Source organism: Pleurodeles waltl, chromosome 9 (assembly GCF_031143425.1).
Source record: "Pleurodeles waltl isolate 20211129_DDA chromosome 9, aPleWal1.hap1.20221129, whole genome shotgun sequence".
NCBI classification, from domain to species: domain Eukaryota; kingdom Metazoa; phylum Chordata; class Amphibia; order Caudata; family Salamandridae; genus Pleurodeles; species Pleurodeles waltl.
The window spans coordinates 1,010,762,983-1,010,784,345 of NC_090448.1; the positions used below are offsets into that span (position 1 = coordinate 1,010,762,983).

A 21,363-nucleotide genomic window follows, 5' to 3' on the forward strand; every position below is an offset into this window, starting at 1 on the left:
TGAAGTCTTCGAGCTCTACGATCCCGCAGTGTCTTCTTGGATCGAAATACCGGACAGGCCTCGCAAGTATCCTCTTTGTGTTCAGGGGGAAACACAGATTACAGACCAAGTGTTGGTCTGTATAAGGATACTTAGCGTGGCAGTTGGGGCAGAACCAGAAGGGGGTCCGTTCCATTAGCTTTGAAGATGGACGCGGTCGGGCCGACCAGGCCCCGCCGAGGAGTGGAAGCCCCGAAGGGCTGCCGGAGCTCTTCTTTCTTCGGTGTCGATGTGTTAGCACTAACCCGGTACCGAGCGCAAACAATACCGTCGAATTTTCCGATTGATAACTATCTTTTCCGAACCGAAACACGGAGCGAAGAGGAACACATCCGAACCCGATGGCGGAAAGAAAACAATCTAAGATGGAGTGGACGCCCATGCGCAATGGAGCCGAAAGGGAAGAGTCCCTCGGTCTCATGACTCGAAAAGACTTCTTCTAAGAAAAACAACTTGTAACACTCCGAGCCCAACACTAAATGGCAGGATAATGCACAGCATGTGTATCTGCAGCTACACATGCCATCGAACATATATATACAGGGAGTGCAGAATTATTAGGCAAATGAGTATTTTGACCACATCATCCTCTTTATGCATGTTGTCTTACTCCAAACTGTATAGGCTCGAAAGCCTACTACCAATTAAGCATATTAGGTGATGTGCATCTCTGTAATGAGAAGGGGTGTGGTCTAATGACATCAACACCCTATATCAGGTGTGCATAATTATTAGGCAACTTCCTTTCCTTTGGCAAAATGGGTCAAAAGAAGGACTTGACAGGCTCAGAAAAGTAAAAAATAGTGAGATATCTTGCAGAGGGATGCAGCACTCTTAAAATTGCAAAGCTTCTGAAGCGTGATCATCGAACAATCAAGCGTTTCATTCAAAATAGTCAACAGGGTCGCAAGAAGCGTGTGGAAAAACCAAGGCGCAAAATAACTGCCCATGAACTGAGAAAAGTCAAGCGTGCAGCTGCCACGATGCCACTTGCCACCAGTTTGGCCATATTTCAGAGCTGCAACATCACTGGAGTGCCCAAAAGCACAAGGTGTGCAATACTCAGAGACATGGCCAAGGTAAGAAAGGCTGAAAGACGACCACCACTGAACAAGACACACAAGCTGAAACGTCAAGACTGGGCCAAGAAATATCTCAAGACTGATTTTTCTAAGGTTTTATGGACTGATGAAATGAGAGTGAGTCTTGATGGGCCAGATGGATGGGCCCGTGGCTGGATTGGTAAAGGGCAGAGAGCTCCAGTCCGACTCAGACGCCAGCAAGGTGGAGGTGGAGTACTGGTTTGGGCTGGTATCATCAAAGATGAGCTTGTGGGGCCTTTTCGGGTTGAGGATGGAGTCAAGCTCAACTCCCAGTCCTACTGCCAGTTCCTGGAAGACACCTTCTTCAAGCAGTGGTACAGGAAGAAGTCTGCATCCTTCAAGAAAAACATGGTTTTCATGCAGGACAATGCTCCATCACACGCGTCCAAGTACTCCACAGCGTGGCTGGCAAGAAAGGGTATAAAAGAAGGAAATCTAATGACATGGCCTCCTTGTTCACCTGATCTGAACCCCATTGAGAACCTGTGGTCCATCATCAAATGTGAGATTTACAAGGAGGGAAAACAGTACACCTCTCTGAACAGTGTCTGGGAGGCTGTGGTTGCTGCTGCACGCAATGTTGATGGTGAACAGATCAAAACACTGACAGAATCTATGGATGGCAGGCTTTTGAGTGTCCTTGCAAAGAAAGGTGGCTATATTGGTCACTGATTTGTTTTTGTTTTGTTTTTGAATGTCAGAAATGTATATTTGTGAATGTTGAGATGTTATATTGGTTTCACTGGTAATAATAAATAATTGAAATGGGTATATATTTTTTTTTGTTAAGTTGCCTAATAATTATGCACAGTAATAGTCACCTGCACACACAGATATCCCCCTAACATAGCTAAAACTAAAAACAAACTAAAAACTACTTCCAAAAATATTCAGCTTTGATATTAATGAGTTTTTTGGGTTCATTGAGAACATGGTTGTTGTTCAATAATAAAATTAATCCTCAAAAATACAACTTGCCTAATAATTCTGCACTCCCTGTATATATTTATATATATATATATGTAAATATATAGTGTATTCTTACCGCCGGTTGTGGGAACTGCCTATAAGTAACCTAGTGTAGTGTTACTGCAATGAAGTACCTTTATTTTTGTAACACTGAGTGGTTCCTTTCATGTGTGATAAGTTACTGTGTGGCTATTATGGTGCTGCATAAGCTTTGCATGTCTCCTAGATAGGTCTTGGCTGCTCATCCACAGCTACCTCTAGAGAGCCCTGGCTTCCTAGACACTGTCCTCATTCACTAATAGGGGTTGCCTGGACCTGGTATAAGGTGCTAACACCATGGGTGTCCACCACACACTAGGCCAGCTTCCTACAGACGACCCAGGAGGAAGAGCTAACATTGTAGACAATGGAATAGTGGTGGAGGTGAGAGAGACACTGTCCATGGTCAGTTCCCATTCTGAAACTAGAGGCCTGATGGAATGTGTGGTAAAACAAGTGTGTGAAACCTAGAGACTGGTGGAGAAGGTTGTTTAGTCAATCGGGGCATAGATTCCGGGTGGAAAGGTTTGGCCTTTGTTCAAGGCTACTCATGAGATTGAGTTTCTTGACGGGCAGTGAGTGGACACTGCCCAGTAGTTTCTCACCCAAATATACTACTTTAAGGGTATTTGTACATTAGAGCCTAAGCCAAGAAGGTGAGGCAAATGTCACATTTGTGACAGCTGTGACTGGAAGGAAGGCAGCATAGACCGTGGCAATAATCCCACAGAGAAAACAGATTAAAAAAACTTCCCTCTCCAAGTGGGGATGAAGAGGCTACAAATCCAAGAGACCAGGGAACACATCTGAAAAGTGTGGTAAATTAGTATTCTGGGAGCCAGGTCCAAATAATCCATATACTTGACATGGAGAAGAAAATCAAAAGCCTCTGAGGGAGTGTTTAGCTCTAGTTAACGCCTCCTTTTTTGACTGGATTTTGAGTCAAACAATGAAATAAATAGATGGCACAAGGTGCAATGTTATCTCTGTTTTGTGTACACTGCTCTTTTAACATTTATTAATGAGGATTCCCAGCCTGATGATAGGGAACAATTATAGAAAGCATATTCAGCTTATGTTATTATGTTCTTGAACATGATAATCAAGTATTGCTTGAATATATTCATAGTATTTAATCTAAGTGCTGATTGTTATGGCTTGCATTATTTGTTATTGACTTCCAACTAGTTTCTAGAAGGTTGATAACTAAGAGGGTCATTACGACCCCGGCGGTTGGTGATAGTGTGGCGGTAAGTACCGTCACATTATGACATTGAACTTATTACATATGACATTAACTCATTGAACATATTGACATCTGACATTATGACATGGCTGAAGCCAACCCGCCAATGTACCACTCCGACCGCCACAGTGGTAACAGCCGCCGGGCTGGAGATCTCCATCTCCAGCCCTGCGACCGCCATTCTGCCGCCCGCGGGATTTTGATCCCCACCTACCGCCATGGTTTTCGTGGTGGTAAGCCATTCCACTGAGAGGGAATGCCTTCCCTGTCACTGATAGGGGTCTCCTCCCTTACCTCTCCGGATACCCCCCACTCCCCTACCTCTCCAAACCCCCTCCACATCCATTCCCACTTCACACACACACGCATACATCCTCATTCACGCATGCATACATCCAATCGCAGACACATTCGCACACACTTCCATACACGCATTCACATTTCACAACATACACGCACTCACACGTCCGTACATGCACACACGCATTCAACACTAAACACACACCCGCATACGTGCACACACAGCCTCACACGCACACACATACATGCAAACACACCCCACACAACACCCCCCTACCCTGTCAGAGACCCGACTTACCTGGATCCGGGGGGTCTTCCGGCAGGAGACGGGGCGCTGCTACCACCAGCAGGGCCCGCAGAACACCGCCAGGCCGTATTATTTGTCATAATACGGCTGGTGGAGGTCTACTGGTGTGGCGCTGCTGGCGGTAGCAGCACCACCTTACCGCCATCCGCCAGTATGGCCACAGCCAGGTTTCCACCATTCTTGTGGCAGAAATCCAGCTGTGGTCATAATATAGTGGACGGCTGATAGCTGCGGTGACAGTCTTTTGGTGGCCGTCGTCACGGCGGTAGGCGTTTTTTACCACCGTTCTTATAATGAGGGCCTATGTGTCTTCTTTATTGTTGTTCAAAAGAACACCATCTTGCAAAACAGTGTCATGCCACTCTCTGCTCTTTGATTAATCAGAGAATTCTATAATAGTTAAGTAATGATATAAAAGCAAAGCACTACACGAGAAGGGTTAGAGAGGAGATTTTCATACCAGGCAACAGACAGACAGGCCGTACAGAATCATGTCAATTATTCTAATTTAAGACTAGTGGGAAGGCACTTAGCCTTCGCCTCTTCGATGGCATACCTTACCAGTGCAGCTGGCCTCGAGTACAAGTACTACTGTTGAAACAGACCAGCAGGTCTGAACTATCTCTGAAACCTGAAATAAGTTTAATATTCTACTGTGCTAGAATAAGTTTAGTGCCTAGAAGTAGCAGAATGGGGGTAGAATTGCTATAAATGTTTAACCACAATCACATTGGAGTATTTCCTCTTGTTCATGCTTTTGGTAAACATTGCTGCTACCATTTTATTTAGCTTTACTGTGGTTACAATGTGTTTGCTACACTAGGTCTCTCATTTTAAAAGAAATCTTTAAATTACATTCCTCATTTTCTAGTGTTCTTGAGTGAGTCATTCCTTAATAGAAGAGAATTTGGGATTCCACTAGCTATCCCTGTAATTTTCCATGAGGTCGATTGTTACCTGATTCACATCTCACTCAAATACTACTTAGAGGGTTGGGAAGAGGCTGCAGTACAACTGCTTTTTACGATTTAGGTTGGCACATTGACTGAGTCCATGGTGTCAGCGGTCTAGAAAAACAAGCTCTGCTATCCTACAGAAACGGATCAAAATCTTAATTGCATAACATGGCATTTGGAGTTATTTGAGTAACTTATTTGGAAAACAAATACAACAAGACTAAGCAGAACATCCTCATTATTAACAAAGAGATATCTTTAATTGTGTCACCTATCTCTCTCACCTCTGGGGGCCCACTGAAAGAATATGCATAGAGAATTGGTTGAACCATAATTAATGACTGTGTTAGGTCTTGACGCATGAAATGGTGCCGGTAATATGAGCTCTCATCAGGACTGTTGTTGAAAACTTGCAGGAAAGGAGATCTTCGCAAATGAAACATAAACTGAAAAACAAAGTACATGAATAATGCAGTTAGTTGGTGTGAACACTGCTCGAAAACATTTACCTACCAACAAATTCTAATAATAAGTTCTCTCTCTGTATACAAAGTCTCCAACTGCTCTATCCTCCGTTGGCATGAAACATTTTTTTTTTTTAAAGGCACCCATCTAAACATTCCCATCACAAGTGTGCATCATGCTGCCATCAGTATGCCCAGGTTCCTGTCTATACTATCAAACCACCAAAGCCTAGAGCTCTGGAGAAGAGATAGGGTTGTCGATGTGGATCCACAACGAGACACTTATTGCCACACAATTATTAAGTATCACTCTGCCATGATGTTCTATTAGTATTTTAGGTGCTCTGAACAACAAGAGTGGTGCACTCAACTTTAGAATGCTCAGTTCTTGCATGATTATTGTACAATCGAATGCACAGTCTCACCAAAATGAGCTTTTGTCTTAGAATTACAGCCTTGCCAGCAATGTTGCGACTCTTCACTAGAACAATACACCCTTGGACTGTGCTCTCATTCCCACTCCTTCACATAATGAGTGAGGAGGTGAGGGAGACTGTGAAACCAACGAGAACTGTTTTTTTATTTTTTTTAAATCTTTTTATTGGGTTTGCCTGCCATGTTTCCCATTTCGTACTAGTTACCCTGCTTGTTTCGAAAGAGCCAGACTCCTGTGCTCCTCCCTCAATGCCTCTAGTCACAGCACCCATTCCCTCGTATGGTGAGATTTGTATTCAGCCTCACCTAAACCAACTTATTCTCCAATTTCCTGCATGCTTTCTCCCTTTCCTGCTTTTCCCCTTCGAATTGGGCTATCAGGTTCCTCCTCAATACTGTCTTGTATGCCACCCAGGCTGTTGCGTTGTAGCTCACCGTCCCTAGGCTCTCCTCAAAATAACGTTCTGCAGCTTGCTTTATCAAACTCTGTGTAGTCTTATCTGTCATTTCCCAGGGGTCCAGTCTCCACCCCTCTCGGATCTGGGCAGTCCGGTCCAAGGTGTTGTTGTCAATGGGGCATATTCTGTATTCCCAAAGGCTCCCACCTAGTGGTGCAGTACCAGCAGATAGTCCAGATAGCCCAAGATGGACATCAACTGCATGAAGTTCAAGGCATAAAAGTACTATCTCCTCTGAGGATTATGCGCCATCCACAAATCAACCATCCTGGTTGCACCCAAGAAGTCGCGGAGGTGTGTATACACACTCTGGGAGACCCCAGAACTTGTCAATCAGTCCATGCCTCCCTTAAAGCCAAGTTAAGGTCCCCTCCTGCCAGTAACAGGTCCTCAGGTGCGTTTGTTATCCATTTGCTGAGATTTACAATCCTGCTCCCCTGCAGTCTCATTGGGAAGTACCCGGAAACCACTGCCAACCCAATGCCAGTCCAACTGCCATTTACGGCCACATTGCAGCCTTGAGGGTCCACCCAGGTGCTACTGGCCTGCAGAGGTAAGGTGTTCTGCACCGGGACACCCACACACCTCTACTGCTGGGTTTTAAATATAGTCATCCAATTTTTGCCTGACCTTCTCGAGGATCTCACCTTCCTCCTTTTCTGTTGGTGATGGTAATCCCTGAAGAGACTAAGGTGGGGGTGGTTGTGGAATTGGTTGTTGTGGCAGTAACTGTGGCAGCTGTAGTGGCTACTGTGGCTGAGGCCATAGCAGTGGATGAGCAGGTTCTAGTAGCCTTTGAGGGAATCTAGAGTAATCAGTAATCATGGCCCAAAGATCCTTAATTAGGACTCAAGATATATGCTTCATCGGAGGTTCCTACTATGGTTGCACATAGTAAGGATCAGTGTTTTTCATTATGGGAATGCCCATAGTGCCAGGGTCATCACTCTACTGGATCTAGCACAGATTAAATTGTAGGTGTACTTGAATGGAACTGGCCTTCTTTCTGCTCATCATCTATGTACTTGACTTTTTTCAGGCCACCGGGGCTGTAAGTAGGTCCAGAAGGGACATTGTCAGCTGAATCTTCAGTAGTCCCAATTTGCTTCAGTGTCAAATAGCATTGCAGGTTTAGTGGCAGACATTTGGTGAAGTAGTGACAGTTGCAAACGGTGTTAACTGTCCAACCTGCTGCAAAACAATTTCTACAGCCTTTGACTTTGCTGTCCTTTGTGGTGCCAAGAAAGGCTGCCAATGAAAGGATTGCAAATTGCAAAGTCACTGACAAGGGGTGCATCAATGATGTAGTTGTTCACAACTTTTGTTTCATGGATGAGTACTTTGCAGATTACTTTTAGACTCTCTACATAACTTTGGCACAAGTGTGGATGGAGAAAGCACCTTAGATGTAGACAAAGGCAGAAGCTTTTTTTTGCACAGCAGCTCAGGAAGGGTTTCCTTGAGTCTTTCCAGGTCCTTGCCATATTTTTAGGCACCTTCGCAGGGGGTTCGATGATCCCAGAACCCCCTTCCACGAACCACCATTGATAGTTTGTTCTCATTAGCCTTGGGAGGCTTGTAATTCTTCTTATTATAGGTGGAAGGAACACACTTAATGAACGTCCACAGAGGATGGAGCTTCCTCTTATGTGAGACAGTACAGCACCCTGCTCTCACAATCTGGAAGCGTTTTCGAGGATCATTTCTTGTTGAATTTCTAGTCCTGAGGTTGTATTCCCACTGACAGTACCAAGACGCTGAGGAACGCTTGCGTCATACACAAGGGGCGGAGCCAGAGTTGGAGAGCAGGAGTCGGAGGAGGGCATTTCCTGTCTCGGAGGCCAGGTTAGGAGGGCAAAGTCCCCTTCCCCCATCACCGATGTCCCATCGGATCTCCTTTGCCTTGCACCAGCACCAATGTCCGCTTCCGCAGATCCATCTAAAGGAGGTGGACAGGCCTATCCAAAGAAGCAGCCAGAGGTGAAAAGAGCAGAGGAAGAGGAGATTTCGGTACCAGGAACCAGGTATCAGTGCCTTTTTCTCCCTGCACTATCCAGAGCCTCAGTAGCTTAGAACTCCTGTATCCTTGTCTGCCATACACTGCTGGACACTCATACAGTGTCAACCTGAAGAATAAGTACTTGTCCTACATCATGACCTGTTCCACAGTAATTAAGGGCACATGGTTTGGTTGGTGGGGCACTGCACACGGAAGCTGCCTGGCTAGGTCCTGGTGCAGCTTGTTGGTAGGGCAGCCCCCCTCTTACCATATCGACACATCACTTTAAAGTGTGCTAAGAGCTACATCCTAATATTTATAAGAATTTACGAGGAGACACGTAGGACCTCATGATATGGTGCACCATTTTTGTCACACAGCATACGAGGGGAAAGAGGTGGCTACCGAGAGGGTGACGCTGCGCCTTTTGGGATGCTCGTCCCCCCTGTCCCCAGAGACAAATCATTTTTAAGTGTGCTAAGAGTTACATCCCAGTAAGTATTCACAAGAATCCCATGAGGGGAAAGAGAAAAGAGGTGTCTACCAAGAGGGTTTCGAGGTGCTCGTGCCCCCGGAACCACGAGTCCCCTGAAACTCTTGAGCAAAGGGGTGGGGTAATCAGCGAGGTGAGGCGGCGCAAGGGGGATATTCTTTGGAGTCAAAACTAGGATTGTCCTCCCCCTAGCATGCTCGTACCCCTTTGCCTATGGACTTCAGGTGTAAGAAAGAAGTAGTGGGCAATCACAAGCATAGGCTTATTGTTAACATTCTTATATCATCTGAACTCCTCAGAATGAGATCTGGTAAACTAAGAAGCAAAGTAACAGCCTCTAACAAGAGAAAAAAGGAACCAGTAACAGAAGAAGCAGCATCAAAAAGAAAGGCAAACAGCACAAACATAAACTGTTCCTCTCCGAACAACAGCAATCTAGACATGGGAAATGTCTTAGATGCAGTAGAAACCCTACAGAACAGAGTTATTATAGAAGCACATCAGAGCATGGAAGGGACTGGGAACCCAACCTAACAGCCAAAAATGCCTAAGGTAACAGACTTTTTTAGAATAAGTTAGCAAGATATCATCTACTGAATATCAGCCTCTAGGGATAGCAGGCCGCACTGACCCCTCTCAAATTGAGCATGTCCTTTCAAATAAAAGGCCACAGGGAAAACTCTTACCCACATCCCCCTTTCAGCAATAATTTTGATTACAAAAAAACAGCGTCCCTATAGCTGGTCCACTGAGGGCGATCCCACAGAGATGGAACAAGATACTGCATTGTCAGGGGCCCTTAAAGTCCTGGCCCTCTCCTATGATAAAGGCTGCTCATCAGCATAAGTCCGAAGCGGATATTAATGCCTACGATATACCAAAGAGTTCCAATTCTAGGTTCTACTCCTTTCCAGGGTTCAAAGCCAGTAGTGTGCCGAAGTTGGATCACCTCAATCTGCCCAAGAAGAGCAGGGGGATGGATACAGGGGGCCAGCCCCAATTATGGGAGGCTGACTGGACAACCCTCCTGGAGGACAAACAAATCAAATGGGGAAGGCAGATGAGCTTAATATGAATGTAAGTCGGAACCACGAATGCTTCAACCATGCATGCCTAAGCAACGCGGTCGTAACAACGACCGCGTTGTTACCACTAATGCCTTCACCACAAATGCCTTATCAACGATTTTTCGTTGTAAAGGTATTCCTGGTAAAGACGTGCGTGGTACGGCATGCGTGGTTCCAGCATGCTACCCCCCCACCCAAACAATCGAATCCCAAACCCCCACCCCTTAAAACAATTCTACCCCTACCCCACTACCCTGACCCCCACCCCTAAAACGTAAACTACCCCGCCCCTAAAACTACCGCAACCCTCCACCCCACAAAACCTAAACTACCCCGATCCCCCACCTCGCCTCTAAAACTACCCCTAAAAACTAAAAATATCCAACACACCACCCCGGCCCTAAAACTACTGCGACCCTCACTCCCCCGAACTCTAAACCACCCGACCCCCCATCCCACCCCTCAAAACTAGAAATACCCGGACCCCCCCCACCCCTCAAAACAAAAAATACCCCGACCCCCCACCCCGCCCCTAAAACTACCCCTAAAAACTAAAAATACCCCGGCCCCCCCCACCCCGCCCCTAAAACTACTGCGACCGCCCACCCCCTAAAACCTAAACTACCCCGACCCCCACCCTGCCCCTAAAAAATAAAAATACCCCGACCCCCACCTAAAACTACTGCGACCGCCACCCCTCCAAAAACCTAAACTACCGACCCCTCCACCCCCAAAAAATAAAAATACCCTGACCTCCACTGCGACCCCCACCCCAGAAAACCTAAACTACCCCAAACCCCCACCCCATAAAACTAAAAATACCACAACCCCCCACTCAGCCCCTAAAACTACCACAAACCCCCACCTCCCAAAACCTAAACTAACCCCACCCCTAAAAACAAAAAATACCCTGACCCCCCCCATCCTGCTACTAAAACGGCCCCAGCCCCACTTACCTGACCACGTCCTCCTCAGAAGCCAACTCCCTTCTTCTGTGCCTTAACCACGCATGTGCGTTATTCAGCCCATGCATGATTAAGGCAGAGAAGAACAAAGTGGTGGTTAACGAAAGCGTTGTTCCACTTTCGGAGTTCACGACTTTGTTCTTCCGGAGTCTTGGTTCTGGATGTTTCCCGCTCAATATGGATCAGCAAGCCACAAATGCTCAAGCAATAAGTGGGCTTCAATTCTGAATTTTAGGAAGTTGTCTCTGTATATACTATGTCAAAGTGAGAGATAGTGTGAAGAGTCCAAGGTTTCCCCTTTGAGGTCGATAGTGGCAAAGTTAGATAATACTAATGCTTTATTTCGTGGTAGTGTGGTCGAGCAGTAGGCTTATCAGAGGGTAGCGTTAAGCATTTGTTGTACACACACAGTCAATAAATGAGGAACACACACTCAAAGACTTAACTCCAGGCCAATAGTGGTTATATAGGAAAATATATTTTCTTAATTTATTTTTGAACCACAAGATTCAAGATTTGTGGTAAGTACATAAAATGCAAGGTACTTCACACAGTTAAGTACTGAACTTTGAATTAAAGCAGTAGTACACACAGTTTAGGTTAAAATGGCAATAAGCTATTTTAAAAGTGGACACAGTGCAAAGATCAACAGTTCTTGGGGGAGGTAAGTTTGGTTAAGTTTATCAGGTAAGTAAAGCACTTACACAGTCAGTCTTCTGGGCATAGGCAGCCCACCGTTGGGGGTTCAAGGCAACCCCAAAGTCACCGCACCAGCAACACAGGGCCGGTCAGGTGCAGAGGTCAAAGGAGGGCCCAAAACACATAGGCGCCTATGAGGAACAGGGGTGCTCCGGTTTCAGTCTGCTAGCAGACCAGGGGGGTTTTGAGGAGCACTTGGGGGGGGCACAAACAGGCACATAAAACACACCCTCAGCTGCGCAGGTGCGGCTGGGTGAAGTGTGCAAAGTAGGCATCAGGTTTTCTATAGGAAGCAATGGAGGGACCCGGGGGTCACTTATGCGATGCAGGCAGGGCACAGGGGGGCTTCTCGGGCCAGCCACCGACTGGGCTAGGAAAAGGGCCGCCTGCTGGTTACTCCTGCACTGGTGGGCGGTTCCTCTCGGTCCTGGGGGCTGCGGGTGCAGTGCTTGGTCCAGGCGTCGGGTTCCTTGTTACCAGGCAGTCACAGTCAGGGGGAGCCTCTGGATCCTCTCTGTAGGCGTCGCAGTGGGGGTCCAGGGGGGGGTTGACTCAGGTTACTCACGTCGATGTAGTCACCTGGGAGTCCTCTCTGCAGTGTTAGTTCTCTGGAGCCCGAGCCGGGGGCGCCTGGTGCAGAGTGTGAAGTCTCATGCTTCCGGCGGGAAGAGAGAGTTCTTTGGAAGTTGTTAGAAAGTTGCAAAGTTGTTGCTGTTTTTGAACAGTGCCGCTGCTCTCTGGAGTTTCTTGGTCCTTCGGGTTCAGGGGAGTCCTCTAAGTCCTCAGAGGTCGCTGGTCCCTGTCGGATGCATCGCTGTGCAGGTTCTTTGAGTCTGAAGACAGGCCAGTAGGGCTGGGGCCAAGTCAGTTGGTGTCTCTGTCGTCTCTGCGGGGCTTTCAGGTCAGCAGTCCTTCTTTCTTCAGGTTGCGGGAATGTGATTTCCTGGGTTCGGGGTCGCCCCTAAATATTGAATTTAGGGGTGTGTTTAGGTCTGGGTAGGTCTGGGTAGGTGAGGGCAGCCAATGGCTACTGTCCTGGAGGGGGGCTACACCCTCTTTGTGGCTCCTCCCTGAGGGGAAGGGGGCACATCCCTATTCCTTTTGGGGGAATCCTCCAATCTCAAGATGGAGGATTTCTAAAGGCAGGAGTCACCTCAGCTCAGGGCACCTCCTTGTTTTTCTAATTATCTCCTCCAGCCTTGCTGCCAAAAGTGGGGCAGTGGCCGGAGGGGAGAGCATCTCCTCTAGCTGGGATGCACTGTGGCACTGTAACAAAGGGGGTGAGCCTTTGAGGCTCACCGCCAGGTGTTACAGTTCCTGCAGGGGGAGGTGAGAAGCACCTCCACCCAGTACAGGCTTTGTTCCTGGCCACAGAGTGACAAAGGCACTCACATCATGTGGCCAGAAACTAGTCTGGTTGTGGCAGGCTGGCAGAAACTGGTCAGCCTAGCACTAGTATTCAGACTGGTATTCAGGGGGCATCTCTAAGATGCCCTCTGGGTGTATTTTACAATAAATCCCACACTGGCATCAGTGTGCATTTATTGTGCTGAGAAGTTTGATACCAAACTTCCCAGATTTCAGTGTAGCCGTAATGGAACTGTGGAGTTCGTGTTTGACAAATTCCCAGACCATATACTCTTTATGGCTACCCTGCACTTACAATGTCTAAGGTTTTGCTTAGACACTGTAGGGGCATAGTGCTCATGCACATATGCCCTCACCTGTGGCATAGTGCACCCTGCCTTAGGGCTGTAAGGCCTGCTAGAGGGGTGACTTACCTATGCCACAGGCAGTGAGAGGTGGGCATGGCACTCTGAGGGGAGTGCCATGTCGACTTAGTCATTTTCGGCACAGGGGCGGCCGGGTGCAGAGTGCAAACAGGCGTCGGGTTCGCAATAGGTTTCAATGGGAGACCCAGGGGTCTCTTCAGCGATGCAGGCAGGCAAGGGGGGGGGGGGGGGGGGTGGCTCCTCGGGTTAGCCACTACCTGGGCTAAGAAGAGGGCCACCTGGGGGTCGCTCCTGCACTGGAGTTCGGTTCCTTCAGGTCCTGGGGGCTGCGGGTGCAGTGTCTTTACCAAGCAACGGGTTCCTTGAAGCAGGCAGTTGCGATCAGGGGGAGCCTCTGGATTCCCTCTGCAGGTGTCGCTGTGGGGGCTCAGGGGGGTCAACTCTGGCTACTCACGGGGTCGCAGTCGCCGGGGAGTCCTCCCTGTAGAGTGAGTTTGCCGCAGGCTGAGCCGGAGGGGTGGGTGCAGAGTGGAAAGTCTCACGCTTCCGGCGGGAAACGTGTGGTCTTTAAAAGTTGCTCCTTTGTTGCAGAAAGTTGCAGTTTGTTGAACAGGGCCGCTGTTCTCAGGAGCTTCTTGGTCCTTTAGATGCAGGGTAGTCCTCTGAGGCTTCAGAGGTCGCAGGACCCTGTTGGAATGCGTCGCTGTTGCAGTTTTCTTCGAAGTAGGGAGACAGGCCAGTGGGGCTGGAGCCAAATCAGTTGTCGTCTCCGTCTTCACTGCAGGGCTTCAGGTCAGCAGTCTTTCTTCTTCTTCTTTAGGTTGCAGGAATCTAGTTTCCTAGGTTCTGGGGAGCCCCTAAATAATTAATTTAGGGGTGTGTTTAGGTCTGGCAGGGCAGTAGCCAATGGCTACTGTCCTTGAGGGTGGCTACACCCTCTTTGTGCCTCCTCCCTGAGGGGAGGGGGGCACATCCCTATTCCTATTGGGGGGAATCCTCCAAAATCAAGATGGAGGATTTCTAAAGGCAGGGGTCACCTCAGCTCAGGACACCTTAGGGGCTGTCCTGACTGGTGGGTGACTCCTCCTTGTTTTGCTCATTATCTCCCCTGGACTTGCCGCCAAAAGTGGGGGCTGTGTCCAGGGGACGGGCATCTCCACTAGCTGGAGTGCCCTGGGGCATTGTAACACGAAGCCTGAGCCTTTGAGGCCAACTGCTAGGTGTTACAGTTCCTGCAGGGGGGAGGTGTGAAGCACCTCCACCCAGAGCAGGCTTTTGTTTCTGTCCTCAGACAGCACAAAGGCCCTCACCACATGGGGTCAGAAACTCGTCTCTCAGCAGCAGGCTGGCACAGACCAGTCAGTCCTGCACTGAACAATTGGGTAAAATACAGGGCCCATCTCTAAGATGCCCTCTGTGTGCATTTTTTAATAAATCCAACACTGGCATCGTTGTGGGTTTATTATTTTGAGAAGTTTGATACCAAACTTCCCAGTATTCAGTGTAGCCATTATGGAGCTGTGGAGTTCGTTTTTGACAAACTCCCAGACCATATACTTAATATGGCCACACTGTACTTACAATATCTAAGAATAGACTTAGACACTGTTGTGGCATATTGCTCATGCAGCTATGCCCTCACCTGTGGTATAGTGCACCCTGCCTTGGGGCTGTAAGGCCTGCTAGAGGGGTGACTTACCTATGCCACAGGCAGCCCTTTGTGTGCATGGCATCCTGAGGGGGATGCCATGTCGACTTTGCCTTTTTCTCCCCACCAACACACACAATCTGCAATGGCAGTGTGCATGTGTTAGGTGAGGGGTTCCTTAGGGTGGCACAACACATGCTGCAGCCCTTAGGGACCTTCGTGGTCACAGGGCCCTTGGTACCACTGGTACCTTTTACAAGGGACTTATCTGTGTGCCAAGGGGGTGCCAATTGTGGAAACAATGGTACATTTTAGGTGAAAGAACACTGGTGCTGGGGCTTGGTTAGCAGGGTCCCAGCACACTTCTCAGTCAAGTCAGCATCAGTATCAGGCAAAAAGTGGGGGGTAATTGCAACAGGGAGCCATTTCCTTACAGTAGCCTTCTCTGCAGACCTGACTGTCCAGGAAGTAATGCTTGGTGAACATAAGTAACGATGCCCATGTTGCCGCCTGGCAGATATCCACACCTGGAACTCCATGTGCCAACGCTGTGGTAGCAGCAGCTGCTCTGGTTGAATGAGCATGCAAACCCTCAGGGGGTTGCTGTTTCGTCAAAGTGTAGCACGTCTTGATGCAGAGGATTACCCATCGTAAGATGGTCCTCTTCTGCACTGTCTTCCGTTTCTTCGCACCCACATAACCCACAAAGAGTTGATCATCCACCCGGAAATCATTAGTACGAGCTAGGTAGAACGCCAACGATCTTTTGGGATCCAGATGGTGGAGTCTCTCCTCCTCATGAGAGAGATGGGGGGTGCGTAAAAAGTAGGCAAGGTAATGGATTGGCGTACGTAAAAAGGTGTCACCACTTTGAGAAAAAAGGAAGCCTTGGTACGAAGCACCACTTTGTCAGGATGCACTGCTAGGAATGGTGGCTTTGAAGCCTGAAGCTCAATCACTCTGCAAGCAGAGGTGATGGCAATCAGGAAGACAGTCTTAAGGGTCAAGAACCATAGAGGACCTTTGTAGAACAGTTCAAAAGGAGCACACATGAGGTATGTGAGGACCAAGTTCAAATCCCACTGGGGCATTATGAACGGGACAGGAGGGAACATATGTTTGAGGCCTTTAAGAAACCTCCCAACAATAAGAGAGTTGGAAAGAGAAGATTGGTCTGGCAGTCCTAAAAAGGCAGAGATGGCAGACAAATATCCCTCGAGGGTGTCCCAGAGAAGAGCACTATTGGGCAAGAGAGAAAATAAAGAGAACCTCAGAGAGGTGCAGAGAGGGGATCAACAGACTAGTTGATACACCATGCCACAAATTTCTTCCAACAACAGGCGTGTACCCTTTTGGTGGAGGGACGCCTGGCTGCTAAGATGACATTACAAACTTTGGGTTGAAGGTCAAAAGCAATCAACTGCCACTCTCCACGTAAGGAGGCGGAGACTGGACAGGTTCGGGTGGATAACCGTCCCCTGCTGCTGCGACAGAAGATCCTCCCAAGTCGCAGCCTGATCAGAGGATCGATAGCCATGCTCAATAGCTCGGGATACCAGACTCTTCGTGCCCAGTCCAGAGCCACCAGGATTACAGATTACTTGGGCCTGGTCTTGTCTGATCTTTTTCAGAACACTGTATTGGTGGGAAGACGTACAGGAGGCCTGAGTTCCATTTGTGACGAAAAGTGTTGCAGAGCGAGTGCAGCCTTGGAAACTCCAACGCGCAAAACAGCTGACATTGCGAGTTCTCTGCTGAGGCGAACAGATCTAACCAAGGCTCTCCTCACTGCTGAACGAGACCTTGCACAACCTCCGAATGATGACACCATTCGTGATCGACTATGCATCGAAGGCTGAGTTAGTCTGGTCTGACATTCAGAGAGTCCACCAGATGTTGAACCACCAGGGAAATGCCCTGGTGTTCCAGCCATGTCCAGAGGCGAAGAGCCTCTTGACAAAGGGTCCATGAACCCACTCCACCATGCTTGTTGCCCTACCACATGGCGGTTGAACACCTGCACCACTTTCCCTTTGAGAGAGGGAAGGAATGCTTTCAATGCAAGTCGGATTGCCTGGAGATCCAAAAAGTTGATGTGGAGCCTGGACTCCGCCAGAGACCAGAGGCCTCTGACCTCGGTCTCTCCCATGTGGCCGCTCCATCCCAGGAGTGATGCATCTATCACTACTGTGAGATCTGGTTGGGGAAGGGAGAGAGATCTGCCCTAGACCCAATCTGGATTCGACAACCACCACTGCAGGTCTTTTGCAGTTCCCTCCGAGATCAAAACCATATCAGAGAGATTCCCCTGAGGCTGCGCCCACTGAAACTTCAGGTCCCACTGCTAAGCCTGCATATGCCATCTGGCATGTTCGACCAGCAGGATGCAGGAGGCCATGAGGCCCAGAAGCCTCAGTCATTCTCACCGAAATCCAGGATAGAGGCTGAATTTTCAGAATCATGGCCTGAATATCCTGGACTCACTTTTCAGTAGGATAGGCCCGAAACTGCACTGTGTCCAGAACAGCTCCAATGAAAGGCAGTGTCTGAGAGGGAGTCAGGTGTGAGTTTGGCACGTTTATAGTGAACCCCAGAGAATGCAGGAGGTTCGCCGTAGTCTGGAGGTGAAAGATGACTTTCTGGGGTGTGTCTGCCTTCAACTGCCAGTCATTGAGGTAGGGGAAGATTGGAACCCCTAACCTGCTCAGATGAGCTGCAGTCACTACCATCACTTTCATAAACACCCGAGGGACGCTGGTAAGGCCAAAGGGGAGCACGGTGAACTGAAAGTGCTCGTGACCTACCACGAATCGTAAGTAACGTCTGTGGGCCGGCAGTACGGGAATGTGTAAATAGGTGTCCTGCAAGTCCAACGCTACCATCCAGTCTCCAGGGCAGAAAAGACCTCTGCTAAGGTTAGCATTTTGAGCTTCTCCTTCTTGAGAAAGAGATTGAGGGACCGGAGGTCTAGTATAGAGCGAAGGACCTTTTTTTGGCACTAGAAAGTAGCTGGAATAGCAACTACGACTTACTTCGGGTGCGGGGACCCTCTCTATGGCTCCCTTGGCCATGACAGCCTTGACATCCTTGGGGAGAAGTGCCAAATGATTCTCCGATAGATGATCATACAATGGTGGCATGGCTGGAGGAGGCGTCTCAAAAGGGAGGGAGGGAGTAGCCCCATAGGACAATTTGCAACACCCACCTGTCCATGGTAATGGATTCCCAGTGGGGCAGGTAATGGTGACTCCTGCCTCCAACTGGTTCCAGATGTTTCAACGGACTAGGAAGGTTTGGAGGCAGAGGAAGGGGTGGGGTGGACTGGGCAGCCCGCTGGCTCCCTGATCCACAAGCTTGCGGGATCCTGCGTCCGAGCTGGGGCTGTACAATATGAGCGGGTCAGTGGCCAGGTGGAAAGGAATGCGGTTGGGTGTCCCTTCCATAGCCACGAAAGGGGTGAAAGGTGGGCAGTTGGGGGCGAGGAGCAGCTGAGAAACCAAGGGGCCAAGCCATAGCCAGGGAGTCCTTAAAGCGCTCGAGCGCCGAGTCTGCCTTGTCTCCGAAGAGTCAGGTGCCATCAAAGGGCATGCCCATCAAACATTGTTGGACATCCTCAGAGAAGCCAGACGTCCTCAACCAGGCGTGGCACCTCACGGCCACTGTCCATGCAATCGATCTGCCCAGTGAGTCGGTCGTATCCAGTCCACAATTAAGCATGAACTTCGCTGCATCTCTCCCATCCGTAACAGCTTGAGAGAGAGAACGGTCCTGGCCTCCTCCGGAACTAGAGGCAGCACTTTCGCCACCGTATCCTAGAGAGTATAGGAATAGCGGCCCAAAAGGCATGTGGTGTTCACGAACCACAGCGCTAGACTGGCGGAAGAAAACATCTTCTTCCCAAAGTTGTCCAGTCTTTTTGATTCCCTGTCCAGGAGAGCGGTAGGGAATGCGTCAGAGGATGAAGCCTGGATGACAAGGCTCTCAGGTGTAGGGTGTTGGGTCAGTAATTTTGGGTCTGTCGGCTCAGGCCGATGGCAGCGGGCAAATGTTCTATTCACAGGAGCCCCTGTGCTGGGTCTGGACCAGGTACCCAAAAGGAAGTCCGTAAGTGCTTCATTGAAGGGAAGGAGGGGTTCCGAGTTGGAGGCCTCAGGCTGAAGCACCTCGGTCAGGAGGTTAGTCCTGACCTCCACAGAAGAAAGCTCGAGGTCCAAAACCTCAGCAGCCCTTCTCACCACCACTGAGTATGAAGCTCCCTCCTCCGTAGTCATGGTGGGGTGAAGAAAGCATGCCAGCAGCAGGGGAGGTGTCCAACCCACTGGCGTCACCCAAATCCTGAACCCAGTCCATGTCAGGGTCAAGCTGGTATTCTAAAGCGTCCAGTGACCCCTCTAAACTATCCCCTTACCCATAGCAATAGCAATAGGTGTCAGGATCAACCCTGGGCCCAGGAGAGCTCATGGAAAACTGAATCGGCGTTGAGAGATGCAGTTCCAGCTCTGGGTCGTCGAGAATTAGTATATGTTCTCAAATAAGACATTCTTGCTCACTCTGTGCTTCTTTCAAAGCTGCAGTAAGATAGGTTGCTGATGAACGTGGTAAAGGTTTTGTCTGTCATTCGTAGAAAAACACATCCTTATGTAGGGACATTTTCTCAGAGCATAAGCTGTTTTATTGTATAAACACTTCCCTGTTTCTTACACGTTAGAGGGAGATTCCAGCCAGAGAACCACAACTGTATTTTGATTGCTGTACGCTTCGCTACAGCTGCTCATGCACACTTCAGACCTTTGCTCAAGTATGGGGGATGATGTCTTCCCAGGGGAACCTGAAGGGCAGAATTAGAGCTTAACACACTGTGCTCTATTATAGACTAGTTAGGAATGAGTCTATTGACTCTAGTGCCAACATGGTAGCGTTATTTCTTTCTCTAACCAGAAAAAAAATAGTGCTATCAAAACGTATGGGCCCTCCTTTCGAACATATACACAAAGCCTCTTTGCAACACCTTACGTGGAAGACGGCTTTTTTGGTAGCCATTACTTCCGCAAGGAGGGTCAGTGAGATTCAGGCTTTGTCCTCCAAAGAACCGTACACCGTCTTCCACGAGAATAGAGTGGTTCTACGAGCTCACCCATCATTCCTACCGAAGGTGGTGTCAGAATTTCACATCAATCAGACTATTTCTCTACCAACTTTTTTCCCCAATCCGAAGACTCCGGCGGAGAAAGCTTTGCACTCCCTAGATTTGAAAAGAGTGCTAAAATTTTATTTGGATAAAACCAAGCTAATTAGACATTCCAACCACTTGTTTATAAATTATGGTCATTTGAGAACAGGGGAGGCAGCATCAAAACGAACCATATCTAGATGGATAGTTTCTTGTATTGTTAATGCATACCAGTTGGCTAACAAACAACTACGTGCTAGACCTAAGGCGCATTCAACAAGAGGAAAGGCGGCTACTGCTGCCCTCCTTAATAATGTTCCAATCTCTGAAATTTGTAAGGCTGCTACATGGAAGTCTGTACATACATTTACTAGACATTACTGTTTGGACTCAGATGCAAGAGCAGACGCCCAAGTTGGGCAAGCTTCTCTGAGAAATGTGTTTGCATGATGCATATCTATTCCTGCACTTCTATTGGACAGTCCGCAGAGTCAGGGGATGGGCTTGCTAATCTATTCAATGTTTATGACTATTGATGAGGATCCCCTGGAAGAGAAGGATAAGTTACTTACCTGTAAATCCTAGTTCTCTTCCAGGGGTATCCTCATCAAAGTCATAAACAACCCACCCTCCTCCCTGTACGCACGTCTCCTAGAAGTGCAGGACTGACCATCTTTCGAATCTGCTACACAGCTTGTCACTGTAAAAAAGAACTGTGAACCAACTGTCACCTCTCCTTCACCCCTGAGGCATGGTGGGATACTGGAGGTTCTCAGGGTCTTAAAGGCACGGTGCCAGAATTTTTATGGTTCTCCTGTATTAACCTGCATGCAGCCTATTGGCTAAGAATGCTCCATTGTTTTTCAATGTAGTTTTTTTTCCTCTTTTTTCTCTGATGATTACTACTGCTTATTTCTCTAGGCCCAGTTGTGGGGCTTTGGTAAATATTTTTTCTCTTATTGTAATTTTGAAAAGGACTTTGAAACAAAAAAAACAAAAAACTCCATAGAAATAAAGCATTTTAGCCTGTTTATGATTATAGTCTGCATTGCTGTTTTACACATGTATATATGAGTTTAGTATGAAAATGTGTCTACTAAAAATGCTCTATATATGTTTCGTGCATATTTCATACTTTATATGTGTGTATTTTATATATGCTCCCGGGTCCCCGCACAAGGGCGGGAATATTCAATGTTTATGACTTTGATGAGGATTCCCCTGGAAGAGAAATATAAGTGTTGCAGTTAGTCAAAAAAAGGACTTGGGTAGC

General features: G+C 48.1%; 1 protein-coding gene across 1 annotated transcript in view; it reads right to left on the bottom strand.

The window, feature by feature from the left end:
* SEC23A (SEC23 homolog A, COPII coat complex component) overlaps positions 1–21,363 on the bottom strand; it is a 754,311-nt gene that overhangs the window by 187,547 nt on the left and 545,401 nt on the right. The window contains exon 16 of the mRNA XM_069208610.1: positions 5,244–5,405. Within this exon, the coding sequence (XP_069064711.1) occupies positions 5,244–5,405 (162 nt within the window). The remainder of the gene's footprint in view (positions 1–5,243; positions 5,406–21,363) is intronic.